General features: G+C 58.4%; 1 protein-coding gene across 2 annotated transcripts in view; it reads right to left on the reverse strand.

Annotated features, from left to right (window-relative positions):
• The window catches only part of IQCA1 (IQ motif containing with AAA domain 1), a 108,204-nt gene that overhangs the window by 10,998 nt on the left and 78,069 nt on the right, over nucleotides 1-19,137 (reverse strand). For both annotated transcript variants that reach the window (XM_053919247.1, XM_053919246.1), the window contains 2 exons: nucleotides 16,200-16,399; nucleotides 6,753-6,839 (listed from right to left, as the gene is read on the reverse strand). In XM_053919247.1, coding sequence (XP_053775222.1) covers nucleotides 6,753-6,839; nucleotides 16,200-16,399 — 287 coding nt within the window. The remainder of the gene's footprint in view (nucleotides 1-6,752; nucleotides 6,840-16,199; nucleotides 16,400-19,137) is intronic.

Consider the following 19,137-nt stretch of genomic DNA (forward strand, 5'->3'; position numbering starts at 1 on the left):
CAGGGTCACAGTTGGTGCCGGGGTGACAGAGCTGCGTACGGCTTGCAGGCCTTTCGGATGGGGGACAGGGATGGCCTGTGCTCTGGAACCGTGCTCCCCGGGAGGCCCTGGGGTCGGCCCAGAGTCTGTCTCTCCAAGTCCGGCCCACAAGGCTGGGCGTCAGGGCCTCGGCGGCCAAACTGCTCCAGGTGCACCCTGGAGGGCAGGGGTGCCGAGCGCGGCTGGTGACAGAGGAGGCTTTCCAGGGCCGTGGCAGGGAGGCGCAACGGGACTGGCAGAAACCCAGGGGAGCCGTGGCCCTGACAAGCCGTGAGATGGGGCGGCCCTGACCCCCAAGGGCAGGCCGGGGAGTCAGCTCTCCCTTGCGTCCACCTGGCGCTCATCACGCCTCTCACCCGCCTGCGCATAAATCTTCAACCTAACGCTGCCAGTGAGCAGGCCAACTGGGCGCCGGTGGCCCTGATGTGGCCTGTCTCTCAGTCCCAACCAGCTCCTGGGGGACTGACCAGTCCCCACCCTCACTCGGGAGATGACGACCTGAGACCCAGAGAGGCCCAGTGATGCCCCCAGGTCCCGGAGTTCGTGAGCAGGACCCCAGCCTCAGGCACAGTGGCAGTGACCCCCGAATGTCTCCCTCCTCTATGCTGGAGCCCCCCCTCACAGCAGGGATGTGCCGGGGGGCTTGTTCTCCCCAATCTCCTCCCTGGGTTAGGGCCCACCCCAACTGAAGGCTGCAAAGGAGACCTAAATATGTGTTATTATTATATCACATGATGATGTGTCCGCTTGATTGAGATGGGACCCACATACCCACCATTCACCCACGTAAGGGTATTATTCGATGTTTTAGCACCATCGCCGAGATGTACGACCATCGGCACACTCAAGCGAGAATGCTTCACCCCTGCCCCCCCAGCCCGTATCTGTTGGCGTCACGGCCCCTGTCCCCGCCCCTTCCTTAGACCCACATGAGCACTGACCTACTCTCTCCCCCCAACAGGTGTGTATACTCTGCGTGGTCCATACACACAGAACCACACGGTATGTGCCGGGTGTGCGTGTGCAGCTCCTTTCCTCTAGCTAATGTTTCCGGGGCGCGCCGTGCCGTCACGAGCGGCGCCCTGCATTGCGGCCGAGAGTGACACGCAGCGGGCCACAGCTCGCTCACCCACTCATCGGCTGATGGACGTCCGGGTGTCTCCGCTGTGTGGCCGCCGTGAATGGCGCCACTATGAAACCCACGTAGGCACGTCTTTATTTCTCCTGGGGACACGCACGGGAATTGAACCGCTGGGCCGTGCGGCGATGCCAGGCTCACCCTTTGTCAGAATGTCAGGCTGCTCTCCCAAGTGGCTGCCCGGTTCCCAGCCCAGGGCCCGAGGGTCTCTGCATCCTTGCCCTTGCCGGGTGTGGTCTGTTTCCTTTTCCCTTCTCTTCAGCCATCCTAGCGGGCCGACGTGGCCTGCACTGTGGTTTCGATTTGTGTGTCTCTGCTGGCTAATGACCTTTGGCATCTTTTCAAGTGCCTATTGACGATTCACTGTCTTCTTTGGGAAGACGTGCATGCAGACCCCTCACCTGCTTTTTCAGGGGGCTACTTGTCCTTTTACCGTTGAGTCGTGAGAGCCTTTCACATGCTCCCATGCAAGTCAACTTAGCGGACGGAGCGTTCCGCAAAGATTTCCTCCCGTCTGAGTTGTCTTTGCACTTGTGTGACATTTGTACAGCAGTTTTTTTAGTTTTGATGAGACACAATGTAACTTTTCTGTTGTCACTTGTGCTTTCGGTGTCATATCTGAGACACCATCGCTGCTATCGTTTTTCCGAGGGTTTTACAGTTTTAGTTCTCACATCTAGGTCTCTGGGGCACGATGGATTGGGTTTTGCGCCCTGTGCGAGGCAGGGGTCCGACTTCGTTCTTCTGCAGGTGGCCATCCAATTGTCCCAGCGCCATTTGTTCAAAAGACTGTTCTTTCTCCGTTACATTGCCATGGCATCTTTATGAAAAAATCAATTGATTGCAAACAGAAGGGTTGGCCCCTGGAGTCTCGATTCCATTCCATTGATCTGTACGTCTCTCCTTATCCAGCATCACACTTGCCTGGTCGCTCGGCGTTGGGGCGAGCTTTGAACCTGGGAGGTGTGAGTCCCTGACTCTGCTGTTTCCTAAGTGCTTTGGCTGCTCTGAGTCCCTCGACTGTCCATGTGGATTTTAGGGTCAGCTTGTCAGTCTGTTCAAAGCAGCCAGCTGGGATTTTGATGGGGACTGTGCTGAATCTGTAGATGGGTCAGGGGATTCCGGCCGTGCTGACAGCAGTACGGTTTTCAATCCGGGAACGTGATGGCGTGTCCTTCCACTTGTCTAGGTCTTTGACTGGTCAACACTGTTTTGTCCTCTTTACAGCAGAAGTCTTGCACTCATTTGTTAAATTCATGCCTAAATATTTCATTCTTTTTGATGTCATTACAAATGGAGTTATTTTCTTAACTTCAATCTTTGATTTCCCACTGCAGGTGTGTGAATCCTTCTTTACGCATCTTGTGTCCTGAAACCTTGCTGCTCTTAGCTGTGGATTCCAATACTTTCTAGTGGACTCCTTAGGATTTCTGATACACAAGCTCACGTCCTCTGCAGCAGAGAGTCTTACTTCTTCCTTCCCGACGACACGGTGACTTTCACTTCATGTCCTGGTGAGAACTCCCCCGAACGCCGGGAGCAGAGATCCGAAGGGCGAAGCGCCCAGGCTTTTACATTAGCTGGTGGGTTTTCTGTAGGTGCCCTTCTCACGGTGAAGCTCCCTTCTCTTCCTACTTGGTTCGTTTTTTTAAAATCATAGAGGGGTGTTAGATTTTGTCAGATGGTTTTCTGTACCTATTGAGATGCTGACGTGGCTCTGTCCCGTATTCTACTGACACAGGATATTGCCTTAGCTGATTTGGGGCGTTACACCTGGGATCAGTCCCACCTGGTCGGGGGGACAGTCCTCCTTCTCAGTTGGTGGATTCAGCCCAGGGGGGGGCCTTCGTCACGTTGTCTTGGCAGAGACGGAGATGGGATTCCCACAGCGGCATGAACCTCACGCGCCGGCCCGAGGCCAGACCGCGAGGCATCTTCCTGTCCTGTCCTCTCCTGCGCCCACGGGGTCCATCCGGCTCTGGTCCTCTGGCCCCCACACCAACCACTCCAGCAGCTCCAGGTCCGGGCGCAGGAGAACAGAGGGGCCTGCAAGGGGGCGGAGTGCGGGAGAGGGACCATCCAGAAGGAGACTTCCTGAAATCCTAGGAGCGGGCAGCCCTGCTCCTGAGCGGGCTGCTCCCCGACCCCCACCGCACCCCAGGTCTTTGCAGAAACCTGCTGTTGCTCAGAGCCACCTCTCAGGACTGGCTGGGACAGGGAAGAGTTTGCTGGGCCTGAACTCTGATGACTGAACTTCCCCTGGGGGCAGGCTGTGTGTCAAAACGGAAAAGCCCAGGGGAAAACCCCACAGTGACAGGCAGAGGGCAGAGCAAATGGTGGACGGCACAGGCTTTGCTGCAGACAGATTGGTTCTCGGTCTTGGCTCTGCTCCTAACGGCTGTGCGACTTTGGGCAGGTCGCTCAGCGTCTCTGAACTTTAGTCCCTGGCCCTGAGAGATGGGACAATCACAGACCACGAGGCACAGCATGTCTGACGGAGCCCTTGATGAGGAGCCGTTGTTCTGAAACGCGGGTGCTGGTGGGAAGCTGACGCCAGGTCTGCTCTGTGGAGGAGGAAGGTTTACGCAGGGGAGAGGCAGAGAACGGGGGCTTTGGGATTTGGAGGAAACCAGTAATATTGCCCAAAATGGGTGCATAAAAGCCTTCCACCAGTTCCCCTGCACTAGGTGAGCCTTCAACTGAGAAGCCACCTCTGAGCATCCAGCCCCGGGGGTACCTCCTGCTGGGATTCTGAGGGAGGCCCCTCACAGGAGTGCCCTCGTCGGTGCGGGGACCCGGCACGCTGCACCTGGACAGGGCTGAAGGGCGTGGCTATCCTTGAAGTTTATCCCACCAGGCGGATCCAAAGCCCTCTTACAGAAGGTGGTCCTATTACAAAAACGAAACAACTCTTAGGAATGAAGAAGGAGCGGGAGCTTGGGGTGGGGGTCGTGATGGAGGAGGACATTGTGGGTGGGCCCTGCTTGGGTCTGCAGCATTGTGGGGGAGGGGTCCTGGGTGATCCGGGTGATTTCGAGTGATTGCATCGGGGTCCCAGGGGAGAACCTGGGTTGGGGACAGGCTAGGGCAGGCACTAGTTTAGGGGTGACTTTGAAGCCAAGAGAGGGTGAAGGCAAGGAGAGAGAAAAGGGATCCCCGACATCCTTCAGGGGTGGGTGGGGGTGGGTGCAGGAGACCCAGCAGGTAGGGCTGGTGGGGCAGCAGGTTAAGGGTGTCGAGGACGAGGGCAGGGGACAGAGGCGTGGTCGGGCTGCGGGGGTCTGGAGCCTGTGCCTTGGCTATGAGACGAGAAGGCCCACAGGTGTGTAGTTTCAGGACGTGGTCTACAGTGGCCCCAGGCTGAGGAAGGGTGGCTGGTGGACAGACGGAAAGCCAGGCACTGGGGCTCAGATGTCACCGCAGTGGGGAGGAAGGTGTGGCCTCGGCACCCGGGTGTACCTGTGTCTGGGTCCCAGGGCAGCTCTGGGCAGCTCTGCGCCCTGTGGAGCCCTTTCCCCTCCTGCAGCCCAGGGAGGCCGCTTCCCTGACACGTGTGCCGGGCCGAGGGGCTCGGCTTCCGCTGGGGCTCTGCAGCTAGCACGCTGCCTGGCTTTCTCCCTCGCCTCCCTGCTCAGCGCTGCGTGAGCCTCGCGCATGCACTTCACCGCTGAGTGACCTTCACTGAGGTCGTGGCTTCCAGGGTGCAGGTGGTCACTGGGGGTGAGACTTCTTCCGAGTGTGATTCCGGAATCGCTCCAATCCAGCAGGCGGTCGCCCGGGGTGCCGCTTGTGCCGTGGCTGGGGAGGGCGGAGGCCCCGCTGCCTCCTGGCTCCTTTGCAGGTGCAATTCTTCTCTGTGGCTCAGTGCCTTTGGGGTCAAGGGACCTTAGGGACAGAGGCTGGGACGGTGGGTTCCCGGGGTGGCTGAGTGATGCAGGAGCCTCCTGGTTCCTCTCGTCGGAAGATGCAGCTAGGCGTTTGGTGTCCCTTCAGAATGTGCGTGGAGGGTGGGTGCTCACTGCAGCCCCAGGCCCTGCAGACTTGGCCGAGGGTAGAAGCCAGAGGCTGGGGGAGCTGGAGAGCGGAGCTGGCCCAGCCTGGTCCCCAAGTCCCAGGAAGGCGGCAGGAACCAGCAGCCCTGCTCTCCAAGGGGCGGGTCCAGGACGTGGGGGTGAGGGGACCGTGTTCCCGTGTGCAGCTGGAGGAAACGCACACAGTGGTTCCCTCCCCACGGTGTTCTCGCCTGCGGGGTGAGGCGCGCATGCATCCTGCAGCCCAGGGTGTGTCTGGGATCGCTCAGGTCCCCCGCTGGCCTTGCGGATGATGGGGACCCTGTGTTCATCAGGCTGTCCGGGATGCCCCCCAGGACACGATCCACGGGCTTCAGTGTTGCGAGTCCCCCAGTGGACGGCAGACTCTTCTCATGCGGAGGCGGACAGAATAAACGTCCGCCACGGCTGCTGACAGCGTGGGGGCTCATGCCCCTGGGGGGCTTCACGAACTGTGGGGCTGTTCACTCTGAAACCCTTCAGGCTCAGAGAGGTTAAGTTCCTTAGTCAAGGACACACAGCCAGCTAAGGTGAACGGCAGAGCAGGCCAGGTGTCCTGAGTCCCCACGGCCCACGGTCTTCCTCCTGCCCAGGCTGCCGTCCAGGGACCATCAAGGACCCCTTGCCCACGAATGAGACGAAGCTTCCGATGACATCGGGGTGGATTAAGCAGCGCCCTGCACTCCCCTTAGGTCTGTGATCTGGTTCGTGTTTTAACGAACTCCAGCCCTCCGGGCTGCATCTTCACCAGCAGAGGGAGCTAACGACCCGCTCCGCAGACGAAATAATAAATGAGTCCTCTAAGTTTCTACTGTGACAAGCAATCAGGGCTCGTGGGGGGAAGAAAAGATGGAGCTTTCATTCTTTATCCAAGTCATCCTACCTGCTCACGGTGATGTTTAATACATAAGGATCCAAAGTGATTAAAACCCTTGCGGATTTAATCAGAAAGTCACAGTTAACCACTATTTGCTTTGGTGCAAATTGATGTGGAATAACAATCACGTGTATCTGCAAATTTTTTTTAACTTGTGGGAAATTTGCTGGTGATTTGTGGGGGGAAGTGTGGGGGACGGGCCGAGGAGAGGAGAGAAAAGGAGGAAGGAAGCAATTGCAGGGGGCCCCCAGCTCCGCTGAGGGACGGCCTTTGTGTGTGAACTTCGGGCCTCCTGCTGTTCATTAGTATGAACAATAGGAAGTCCTAATAATAACTCCTGTGTGGGCCATTTCTTTTTAAACAGATCCGAGTTCTCTCAGTGCTTCTCACCTCTGAATCAGGTGTCTGGGCTTCCCACTCCCCTCCCCCTTCTTCTACACTGTCCTTCTTTTTCTAAATTATGCCCCAGAAAAGCAGCCCACCGGTCCCTTCCCACACAGACAAGCCCTGGGGATGGAGGGAGAGGCTGCCCCTCGGTACCTTCCTCCCGTGGAAAAGCGGGACCTTCTCGAAAAGCAGAGGCAGCCCTGGCAAGGGCCCCCCTGGAGAAAAGGAAGGCCCCGACCAAGACAGGGCGGAGGGTCCTCACCATCCTTTCCGTGTTGGGGACTTTCTTGTAGAAGGTTTTCTCCGTGTCTCCGATCCACACCACGGACGGCTGGAGCTGCCGGGCCACCTGCAAGGAGAGGGAAGAGCCTCGGCTGTAAGTGTGTCTCGGCCCAGGGTGCACGGTGGGGCCCCAAGGGACAGCAGGACGCGAGAGCTCTCCGTGTTTGCTCTCAGGGTGGCGGGGCCTGGTGGTCGCTGCTGCGTTTGAGTAGCCGAACCCTCCTTCACTGCCTCCTGCCACTCCCACCCCCTGGGCAGGGCACAGGGGGCGCTTGCATGGTCTGCTCTGGGTCCCCAGGCCTTGACTCCAACTCCATTTGGCTTCAAGTCAGCCAATGAATAATTTTCTGCTGCCGATGAATGGGGGCCTGAGCCTCGAGCTTGAATGACAGGTGGCCCGGTGCACCCGGGTTCCTGCAGGTCTGCTCACCAGGAGAAAAGCGGTTTCAGCACAAGGCTCCCCGCGCTTTCCCAGTGTGGCCTGCTCCCTGCCACTGAGGGACTGGGACCGGCTCAGTGCCCGAGGGCGCAGCTCCAAGGAGTCATTGTTCCCTAGAAGCTATTTTGAGTTTAAATCTATAGCTTCCCTACTTCCTGCCCTGAAGGAATATAAGAAAATGAGGTTCTGTGGGGTAAAGGTCCTCAGCTTCTTAGGAAAAAAGACACTTTACTATAACAGAGGCAAGACCTTATTCTTTTCAGCCCCTCTTAAAAATCTCGGTTTTAGCACCAAAACCCTTGGACAATTTTCACGTGACCCGCTGTCCCGGTCATGGGCACACTCCCGTGCTGGTGGCAGGCCCCTCCTCTTCCATGTCCACTTGTGAGAGACGGGATTTCGGAGCCTCTACCTGTGAGCTTCTGCTCGTTCAGTCCAGCTCGTCCTGATGGGGGTGGGGACGGCGGGTGGGCGTTCCGGGGACTTCAGTGTGGCTTCTCTTCCTGCTCCTCACAGACCGAGCCACACGGACGGGCTGGAAACAGGCGTCTCACCAGCTCAGGGCCGGCCACACCACGCCACGCAACCCGAAGGTGACCGCTCGTTCCCTGGACGGCCCGCTCTTTCCACGCTTCCTGCGCCCCAGCTGCAGCTGTGCCGGGACTCCTCCCACGACGGTCGGTCACCTGCTTCGGGCACCCGGTGCCGTGGGGAGGACGGCGCTTTGGAAAGGCGCAGTTGTTGTCGAGTGAAACGAGTGAGTTCTGAGGCGTCAACAGTAGAGAACAACACAGGGAACGACCCTTTGCCAAGGGCCCTGATGTCCAGGACACCCCTCACTCGTCATGTGCCATATGCTATGCTGAGCGCATCCACACGTTGTCCCCTTTTACAGAGGAGGTCACTGAGGCAGAGAGAGGGGTCAGCAATGTGCCCGGCAGCACTGCAGAGGCGGTGGAGCCAGAGTCGGACCTGCGTCTGCCTGGCACCCGGGCCGGCGCCCCACACACCCAGGCGGCCTGCACGTCACCGTGATAGACAGATGCCTGTTCCATACCCTTCGTCACCCTGGAGCCGCATCCTCCTGGTCACCTTTCGTCCAGGGGAAGAGCTCCAAAACCACCACTGTCCAGCCCCCCGAGCAAGGGTCTCTGACCTTCCTGACCGTCCTCCATGGCGGGCTGGCCAGGGAGCACATGATGAGCATGCTCAGTCCCAGGCAGATAGGGAAGGCCTGGAAACCCGGGCCCTTGAGGAGGAGCCCTCTCCCGCCAGGAGGGGTCTGAGGGACGGAGGCTCCTTCCTTGGAGAAAAGGAGTCTCGGCGGGGAGTTGGCTGTTTCCAACGAGACTGTTGTGGGAGGGAACCCGGTTTTACCATGTGGAGCCCAGTATGCACGCAGGGAACCGGTCCCTCCTTTCGTCACTCGTGAAATGTTTCTGGAGGGGCTGGGATGCACCGGACAGGGTGCCAGGCTGGGCCTTGTCCTCAAGGAGCCTGCCAATGGCGGGGCAGGCAGACCTGAGGCCGTGAGGGTGACCCAGGGAGAGAGGGCATCAGAGTGCTGGGGAGGGCCAGGCCTACCCTCCGGGGGCTGCTCGGTCACTCTGGGAGGCTCACAAAGGCCTTGGCCAGCCTGCCAGGTTTGCTCTTACCCGGGAAGCGGTGGGGAGTCTGTCAGGGACTTTAACAATCGGCCCTTGGATGCTGGCTGTGTGTGTGGAGCACCAGGCAGCGGGCGGCGGTGCCTCCAGGCACTGGGAAATCGAGGGCAAGTGTGTGCAGAGGGCGTGAGGTGAGGCTGAAAGTGAGGGGGCGAAATGACGCTGCGGTGCCCACCTGACCCTGGATTTGCAAAAACGAGACGGCCCCTCCAGCGCTGACGTCACACGTACTCACCCAGCGTCACCCTGTGACGGGGTCCCCGTAACCTACTGACCCGGCCCCCGGGTTTCTGATCGTCTGGGCGGGTTCCGCCTTCTGACTCAAGCAAACAGCGCTTGGGGGAGGAGCCCTTCCGGCACAAGTGGTCCATTCCCGGGAATGGTGGTGGCCGTGACGCCAATGGGATGCGGGCCCATGTGTCCTTCACGCTCCCACAGGCGTCGCCAACCTGCTGGCCGGGAGGTTCCGTTTCCCTCCCCCGCCCTAAGGAAGTGGGACTGTTTCTCCACTCTTCTCAGTGAGTGTTAACAGTAAAAAAACTCTTTGCCAATTTGTTAATGAAAAATGGCATCCTTTGCTCTTTTAATTTTCATGTGGCAGTGACGAGGCTTTGCTGAAATTACCCACAGACAGTTTGAGGTCACGGACAATTAAATGTAATTAATGCGTAATTGGACCTCACAGGTTCCATGGGAGCGTTCACTTCAACAGCCACTAGGGGGCTCTTCAGTCCCATCAAATGTCACTGTAGGTTTCAATTTTTGTCAATTCTGGAATGGAGACCAATTTCCACCAACACGTGCCTTTTCAGATTCCGGGAAGTTCTGTCAAAGACTTAAAGACTCTCCACCCTTGTCAATTTTACAAGTTTGAACTTTGGCGTTCTCCAAACAAACACTATTAAACGCTCAGCACCAGAACTGGGCTCCCAGGGTTGGGCGTGGTGGCTTCACGGTGAAAACCTGCGTCTGGCCGGTCAGATCTGCCCAAAGACCCCAGAAGCTCTGGAGGTTCTTTCTGAAAGGGTCCTACTTTGCTCGCCATAGAAAACCCGGGAGAAAAGTGGCTACTTTTCTCAGTACTTGCGTATCAGTTCACCAAACTGAAAAGGACCACCCGTCCACCCGTCCAGCCCCCCGCGCACCCGCGCACCCACACACTCTCCCACACGTATCTGCTGGGCATCAGTGAGGGGTCAGGCTCCGTGGTGGGAGGCAGGGGACATCTGGGAACAGAGAGAGGGGTCACGGCCTGCAGAGGGCGGAGCCCCCATGTCTGCTCGGGGTCGCTTGGGCGTGGGGCACCACCGGGGCGGTGCTGCCGCTCTGGGGAGGGGCGGGGGGGCGGTGATGGGAGGGCAATTCTGTTCAAATACTATATGTGGGACACTTTATACTTCTACTGTTATTTTAAACTATTTTAAACTTCTCTTCCTTGCGTTGCCTTCTGTGAGACCGTGGGGCTGAGACCTCGAGTCCTGACTGGCTGTCAGCTGGGACAGACTGCAAGCGACTAAGAGTCAGGAGCGCGCTGGGCTGACCCCGTGTGGAAAGGGAGGTAAACTGAGGCAGCGGAGAGGAGAAGGCTGGGGACGAGGTGCTGTGGACAGACTCCGACAGGCGACATGGTGGGGGAGCAGACTGGTAACAGGACACGTTAGGGCTACTGCTAAGGACCAGGCTGGGTTCACAGGGGAGGGGCCTGGAGGGCAGCCGGCCTGCACAGCACCCGGGTTTCCCTCTGAACCACCTCTCCTTCCCGACCCACCCCTCTCCTGGTGCCAACTTCAACTTTGAGAGGCAGGGGCGTTCTCGCCTGCGTGCGGGGCCACACCCAACTGCTCCCGGCACATTTTAGCCTCATTTAAGGCCTCCCCCCGCCCCCCCCCCCCCCCCCCCCGGGCCCAAGTGTTTCCAAACCAGCTAAAAACTCTTCAATGGCTGCAGCATCGACCCCGGTCCCAGCTCGTCCCTGTGACCCCAGCCCCGAACAAACACCGAGGTGCCCTGTACTGACGGAGATTCACAGCCCCCGAGCGCCCTCCCACACCTTCCCAATGCCGGTGCCTTGGGCACCCCGGCCTGGTGCCCCCACCTCCCCGCGGAGCCCACCTGCACTGCTCGTCGGCTTTCCCGTGAACCCAAGCTGCCCTGCAATGTGATGTCTGGGTTTAAAGAAAACAAGCAGAAGCGGGAACGCCGGCGTGCGCTCCGGGCCTCAGCCCGGCACAGCGCAGGTGACCTGGCTTTCTGACAGCGGCCCCCTCTATTTTCACACCTGAGGCTGCACCCCCTCTGCTCCCTCTCCTGCTCTCGCTCACTGGAGAAGCTCTGTTTTGTGGGTCAGGTACAGGTCTTTGCTCTCTCTGTATTGAATTTCACCTTGTAAAGGTGGGACTAACATATTTATTACATTTGTTACACATCTGTGTCTGTGTTGTTTTAAATCACTCCCGAACAGCAACGCGGCCTTTGTTTGGGTTGCCAGCTTGGAGGGGAAGCCTCCACACCCGACTCCAGCCCAGCTGTTGACTCCGGCACATCTGGACAGGGTCCCCTGGTGCGCGGCTCTGGCTTCTGGCTCCGAGCCCAGCGATAAGCTGGGGCGGCACCAAGGCAGGGGCAGCATTGTGGCCTCCCTTTGTCCAGGCCCGCGGGCCATGTGGCCCAGGCCTCACCCTGGCTGGGCGGCCTCCTTAGCCCGTTCTCCCAGGCCTCAGCCCGATTTGTACGAAGAAAGAAAGGGAGGACCCGAGGACCACAGGGCAGGAGAGGACACCCTTCGAGATCTGACACCCAGGACAGAGCTCTCTGCTCCGGCCTCGCTCCCTGGGCCCTCGGGTCTGCCCTGGCCTGCTCTTGGGTGGCCTGGAGGGCTGGGGAAGATGGGGTGCTGGGGAAGCGGGACCCTGCTGGAGGGTGCCAGCAGGACCCAAAGGCTCCCGGGTCCTTCTCCGTCTACATGGAGAAGCCCCCAGCTGACACTGACCGAGGCGTGGCCTTGCTCTTGGGTCACCATGAGAACACAGGTCCCCAGGGCAGGGTGCGAGGGAGCCTTCTGTGCCCTGGAGGCCAGCTGGGGCCAGGAGCAGCTATGGGGACAGACCTTAAACCCAGAGGCCAGGCCCTAAATTCCTTTGCGTTGTTTGCTGAATGAAGCTTTTCTGTGTAAATGGGGACGTCAATTCTTGCCTCATGAGGGGTGTGGGCCAACAGAAAGGGAGGGTGCGTGTAAAACCCCTCAGCGTGTGCCGCCTTCCCGGCCGGGGTCGAAGCAATCCTTCCTGCACGCCCACCCCAACGTACTGTCATGAAAACCCAAGGAGGCCGAGGCTTGTTGAGTGACGGTCTCGCCTCGGTGCCTTCTTTTGTGCAGGAGACACGCATTAAATAGTCATCGTTTGCCACATTTCTCAGTTGGTTAGCTGACTATGTTTCTCATATTTCCGCACTGAAGAGATGCATATTGTTTTCCACATGTAGCTTTAGTAGAAGAAAGACTTTTACGTGAGTTGTTCGGTAGAAGAGGACATTCTAAATAACAGTAACACACTTCTTGAAGGAACCCAAATTGCTATTCCATTGGAGTTCCTGGGCGTAAAATGGAAGAACCCTCCGGAAATGCAGGAGCAGAGGGGACTCGAATGTGTGGCCGTGAAACAAATCAGAGGCTTGCCTTCTCAGCGTGTCGTCCACGTGCGGGTGCAGCGGGGGAGGCAAGGCCACCGGCCGGACCTGACCTTGTGGGCGCGTCCCTGGCTGTGGCAGCCTTTGCTCTCCAGGGACTAGCTCGGTAACAGGGACGCTTTCTAAGAAGACATGACGAGTAACCGGGCCTTCTGTTACTTCACCTCCTCAGCAAATGCCACAGGCCCACCTCTGCGGCCCCCGAGCTGCGGCCCACGGGCACAGGACGCGCGCAGGGTGCCTCCCTGCCCGTGCTTCACCAGCTCTCTTTCGCTTAATTAAAAGCAAATAGCTCTCTGCCATGCAGACAGCTGCGCTGTCACGCATGCCAGGATGCGGCGTCCTCACGGCACGTGCCTTTTAATTGAATGACTCCCACGCCCGGGCCTCTGGGCCTCTGGTTAATCAGTTACACACAGTGGAGGTGCGGCGTGACCAGGTGTGCGTCAGGCGCTCTCACACAGAGCGGCCTCAGTGGGCAAGGGCGCTGCCCCGCCCCGAAGTCCGACACTTTGACACGTAGTATTCTGTGGGCCGTGTGAAGTCAGGTTGCAGTGATTCCAAAAAATGCCAGCGTAGCTTATCCGATATGAAGAAAACTACCTCTCTGCAGCAGAGACAGTTTCCCGAGTACAGCATGGGCGTGCCCTGCTGTCCCAGAGTCCCACCAGGAGCGCCAAGCCACATGGTGCGTGGGAGCAGCCAGGCTGAAATCAGCCAGGCTGAAATCAGTGAGAGGCTGGTAATGCCCTTAAACCTGGAGGCTCCGGATGCAGAAGGGCGCTCACGTGGCAACATTGTAACCTAGGGAGTGACTTAAATGCCCTGCGCCTCAGACAACAGAATAGGAATAACGTCTTTAAAGGGCTGAGAGGAGCATACGTCAGCCCAGAACTCTATACCCAGTAAAACTACCCTTCAGAAATGGAGGTGATGTAAAGACATTTTGAACTAAGTAAAATGAAAGCTAAGGGAATTTGTTGCCAGCAGACCTAAAGTAAATATGAAAGGAAGTTCTTCAGCTAAAAAGGAAATTACACCAAGTGGGAAGTTGGATCAACAGCAGGGAATAAAAAGTACTGAAGATGGGAAAGATGTAACTAAGGGTAAAATACTAATTTTTCCCTCTTATTTTCTTTAAAAGGCAAATGACTCATGCAAAAATAACAACTCTATTGTGGTGTTTGTCACATTTCTAGATGTAAAACGTATGATAAAATCATGAAAGATTATGCTGCTGTGAGTTCTCGCATTTTATGTAAAACCGCACCGCGTTAACCCCGTGCAGACTGTGATAAATTAAAAATGGCTACTTCGATCTGGAGAGCAACCATTAAAAAGTAAGACGGAGGCACCGCTACAGTACGTGACCGTCCAAACTGACACGAATTCAAAACAGAGTTGAGTGCAAACGGTCCCTGAAAAATAACATTTAAAAGAGAAAGTGACGTTGCTGCAAAGACGCGGAGGAATTCGAGTGACACGGCGGACCTGACGCAGCCATGCGAGTGGCTGCCCTCCCTGGGACGGGCGGACACTCCAGCGCCACAGCACATGCATGAGATGGTGCGGGGAAGCCGGACCCACCGGGTGCCGCCCACAGAGGCGCACCTTCACTGCCAAGACACTGAGCATGGAGGAGGGTCAAGGAGGTGGCTGTGGCTGTGTTCAGGCGGTTCTTCAAGGCAAGGAGTGTCACTAGAGACAAAGGGGACATCGCATCGGGACCAGACCACCGATCGGGAAGACCGAACAGTCCAGAGCGTGGGACATCTCGTAAGGGCGCTTCCACATCCGCAGGGCAAAAACCGACCGCTCCAGGGAGAAAGGGAGAATCCCACAGTCCTGGCTGGAGTGTAACATCCCCTTTCGGCGGTCAGCTGGTCACGTAAACAATAAAAAGGGACAGAGAGACAGCGAAGGAGCAGGTGACGGGGAACATCCGTAATGCGCGTGTCCGACCCGGGACTCTGGTAAATCGTGAGACCCACGGTCCAGTGAAAACTGGCAACGGACTTGAACAGATACTTTACAAAATGAGTAAAAGGGACCAAAAAGCGCATGAAAGTGAAGGTTCCACAGTGTGTACCTTTTTCAAAGCCCACACTTAAAGTGTATGCTTAAGATCTGCGCAGGGTCTCGGATGCAAATTCTCCCGCATGTAAATTTTACTGTGCTACCGAGAGCAGGAGGACGAGGGAAAGAAGGACCTCGGTTTGAATCTCACTCAGCCACCTGACCTGGGTGGCCTCGGGTAAACTGTGACGCCTCTCAGACCCCGTTTCTCTCTGTAAAAGTGGGGCAAGGGTGAACCTCACCTAATGGTGCAAAGGTGTGGGACACCTCCCCCGTGCGGGGCGCTGTGGTGAACACCTCAGCGCTCTTTCTTCATTCCCCCCCTCCTCTTCTCCGCACCCCCAGCCCTTCAGAATCCTCTGTGCACAGACCCCTCCGGACCAGCAGGGAGGGAAGGGGAGCGGACCATCCTGCCTTGCCGCAGTGTTGGGTCCACGTGGCCAAGGAAGAACCCCCCTGCTCTCACTTCCTCGCTGGGGCCACTGGGACAACAGGGACAAGGAGCCGTCCCTGTGAGCCACCGTCTGCGGTGCCATCGCTGGTGCTCGAGGCCCCCGGGAAAGCCCACGCTCGGCTAAGGCCCAGACCCGAGCACAGACAGTTCTTGCTGTGCGGCTGCGATGCGGTGGGAGCTGCCTCATCGGCCGCTCCGGCCGCTCCGGTGAACTGAACGGCACACAGTCTGCCTTGCGGGATTCAACCCGTAACAATGGAATCGCGCGAGTTTTAGTATTGTGTACAGATACTCTGTATCAAAACGCTTCAAACCTGAATAATCCTGGTGTGCACACACGTGTCCATCCGCCCGTCTATCGATCGTCTGTATCTATCATCTGTCTGTCCTCTGTCTCTCTGTCCATCACCACCCCCATCTGCAGACAGACCGTCTCAGAGAACCGTCACTTCGGGGCTGACAGAGCCCCTCCCGCCATCTAGTCTGGCTCGTTCACCGGGACAGTGACAGCGAGAGCCCGGGAAGTGCAGAGCTTATCTAAGGTCGCAGAGCTGGTGGCACACGGACCTCTCAGGACACTGTCCGCTGGCCTGAGACACAACCCAGCATTTGCATCGCTGTGGTCGGCGTGGCTGCCTTCGGGCGCCCCCTTGCTCCCCGTGTGAGGCCCTATGTGCAGAAGGCACCAGCCCGCGACAGCTCCGGCGTGTGGTGTGAGAAGGGACCACAGCATGCAGGTGCGGATGCTGCTACTGGAGGGAAGTGGGCTGAAGAAGAAACCAGATTCAATTTCCAATGAGAGGCGGGAGTGATTCAGAGAGCGTGCCTGAGGTCCTGGCAAGGAGGCCGCTCTGGGAGGCAGAGCGAGTGATCACGCAAAGGGAGAAGCTGTTTCTAACTGCTGGGTACCCAGCCTGACGCAGCAACTACGAACTCTGCAGGAAGATGCCAGGGTAACCTTGAGGAAGGAGGCTCACCCGGCCTGGCCTGTGGAGCTGATCAGCAGGGCCAGCCCCAGTCGGCTCAAGGAGACCACCCGCACGGTCTGACGTGCAAACTGGAAGAGGGACGAGAGCGGGGCCCAGAAGCGGGAGGCGCAGCGCGTACCTTGAGGACCAGGTGCACCATCATCTGCAGGCCGCTCTTGCCGGGGTACTTCCCTGCGATGTTGTCTGCGGACAAGTTGAAGAGGTTGGCCCCCGTCTCGCTGCAGATGGCGTGGACCAGCATTTTCTTCCCGACCCCCGAGGGCCCGGCCAGCAGCAGGGACTTCACCAGAGGCGCCTTCTCGTGCACCTCCGCGGAGCCTGAAAGAGGCGGGGCCGAGGCTGTAAGTCCCGCCAGCGAGTGAGCGGTCCTCGACTCGAGGCCCCGACTCCACGGCAGGACCCCGTTTCTGCCACCGCGATGGACGCGTCGGAAGCACTGCAGACCAGAGGCCTGCCGTCCGGCTCAGCTGGCTCTGTGGCGCTGATCTGTGGTCAGGGCTGGAGGCGGAGCCCTGGGGTCTCCTTGGGTGGTCCGCACATCGTTTCCCCTCCACCCCCACCCCAGACTTCCCCCACACTCATAGTTTTAAAGAACGTCCCTGCATTAACTTACCTCTGACAACTGTGGGGGTGTAGAGGGGGGTTTCCTGCTTGTCAGCAGCATCTCATCCTTTGAGAGCTTGGGAAGGGGGCGTGGAGGTGGCCAGGAGCGGGGCTGACCCATGCCCATCAGTGATTCTTAGGGGACAAGGGGGAACCTGAGATCCAGTGGCTGGAGCCGGATTTGTTCTCCTGCCGGCTTCCAGCCCGCCGGCCGGGCGAATCCACCTGACCCTTGACAGGGAGTGACTCGAGTTATTGTGCCATCGCTCAGGGTCCACGCCTCGTGCACTCAACCACGCAGCCCCGGTGTCTTCCACTGTCCTCACCGCCAGTGGCACCCACGGTACACCGTGTCATTCTACAGCGAGTGGAGTCACGGCCCAGGAAGGGCCGTCACCAAGATGGCCGTCCCTCTGCTTTGCTTTTGCGCCACTCCGGGGCACTTTCTGAGCAGCCGTAAATATGTCAACGTTGTGATTAGCGTGGTGCTTTTTTTTTTTTTCTTTTCTCGTGCACTTGAAAAGGTGTTGTGAATTTACCATACGCTTAGAAACAGTTTCTGTGGTTACCTAACGTGCCCCTCATACACTTGGAAATAACTTGGAGCAGGTTCTCTGTAAGATGAAATTAAACAGGCAAGCTTTATCTGTGGTGAGCGGCAGATCAAGGAGACCGTTTTCCATGCAGGAGAGAGACGCCTGTTCATTGGGCCTTCTCGGCACCTGGGTGCCAAGGGCCGCTCAGCTCCTGGTCCGGCTGGTGGCCTTCGGGTTCCAAGGCGCAGGGCGTCTGGCAGTGCTGTAAAGCACTTATTCACCCTGAGTGGGCGTGGCCAGAATGGACGGCAGGTAATGCTGGGATCCTCGAGCACCCCCGGAGAGTTCAGAGAAGCTGCTACAGTGAGTGTGGAGGGCGCTGGGTGGGGGCGGGGCTCAGGCGGACTTCCAGGAGGAGGTGGCGTCTGGGCCAGCTCTACAGCACAGGCAGAATTGGAGCCTGCAGGGAAGGGGTCCTGTGGGAAGACTCCAAGAGAGGGGCCGCAGGCCTGGCCTGGGGAGTCAGGCGGTGCCAGGAGAGGCAGATGTCTGATGGGTGAAGTGGCGGGGGCAGCAGGGGTGGCGGGAGACAGGAAATGGTGCCTGCCGCCGGCCGCAGGGGTCCCTGCAAGGCGGTCAGGGCTGCAGACTAGCCAAGGTGTTGGCTGAGGCTGGGGTGGAGAGTGCTGGGGACAGAATCTGGGGCAGTGCGGGGGTGGGGGGACAATTGGAGGGAGGAGCGGGGGTGGGGGAGACTCAGGAGAAGGTGCATATTTGTTCCAGGGAAATGACTTTGCTGGAAGGAAGAGGGTGTTCGCCAAGGTCTCTCAGGCAGGTAAAGGAGGGGGCTGGGAAGGCCTCTGCACCTGGGGCCTTGCTGACCTCTGAACCGCTGATCGGCGGCGACTGGCATAGGTAGTTGAGGGGGACATGCCTGCCACAGCATCCAGGGCTCTTTCTGCCCATCTCAACTTTCAGGGGCAGTTTTGAAAAATGACAGAGGATTGCTAAGAGACAGACTAAATCCCCAGGCTCGCCGGTGTTCTGAGGGTCAAGGTCACGAGGGGCTGTGTCCATGTCTGGAGCCAACACTGGGCTCTGTGAGGCTCACTTGTCTGGAAAAGCAGGTTTGGCGCTGACACACTGGGAGCAGCAGGCCACTCTGCTCCGTGGGCTCCCCCCTCCGCCCTCTGCCCTCCCTGTGCGGGGACAGCAGCATTTCCGGGAGGGAGGCGGCTGCTGGGCAGGGGCCTGCCGGGCATTCCTTTATCTGCCCAGGGGCTCAGAGAGCTCGGACCCCATCCCAGAAGCCCAGGCAGCGGCCAGCAGAGCCTGTGGGGTGGGGCCATGCGTGGGCAGTGGCTTTGGCCCGTGGCCTCGGTACCTTCTGCCCAGCGGCTCAGTCCTGGCAGCGGTGACCGGAACCACCGGGGCAACAAACACATTCCTTTTTGTAACTCAACACTGGTTTCAACGGCTGACATTTAAATTGAGCACTTGAAAGGCAGGCGTGGACACGTTCTCTGTGTGTCCCGGTTGTGCCGGGCACGCACACGGGCCACGAGGGCGAAGGCCTGCCAGCCTGCGGCCTGGGGAGGCAGCAGCCAGAAGCAACCTCAGGTTCCTTGCTGACGAAAGAGGGTCCGGGCAGACGCTTCCTGAGCATCCTCCTCCTCACGCTCTCAAGGCGGCTTGGAAACGGCATCTGTCCCCGCACCCAGGAGCAGAGGGTGCAGGCACTTGCCTGCCCGTCTGTGAGGAGTTCCCTTAAAACCTTGCCAGCTCCTGGCCTCTCGGCTCCAGAGCCTTCCGGTCCACTGGGACGGCCTGGGGGGACTAAGCTCTCTACCTTACTTACACGGACCTGTAGGTGTCATACATTATTGTGCTGACCCCACATTGTGTGGGCCCCCCAGG

This window comes from Desmodus rotundus, chromosome 2 (assembly GCF_022682495.2).
Source record: "Desmodus rotundus isolate HL8 chromosome 2, HLdesRot8A.1, whole genome shotgun sequence".
NCBI lineage: Eukaryota > Metazoa > Chordata > Mammalia > Chiroptera > Phyllostomidae > Desmodus > Desmodus rotundus.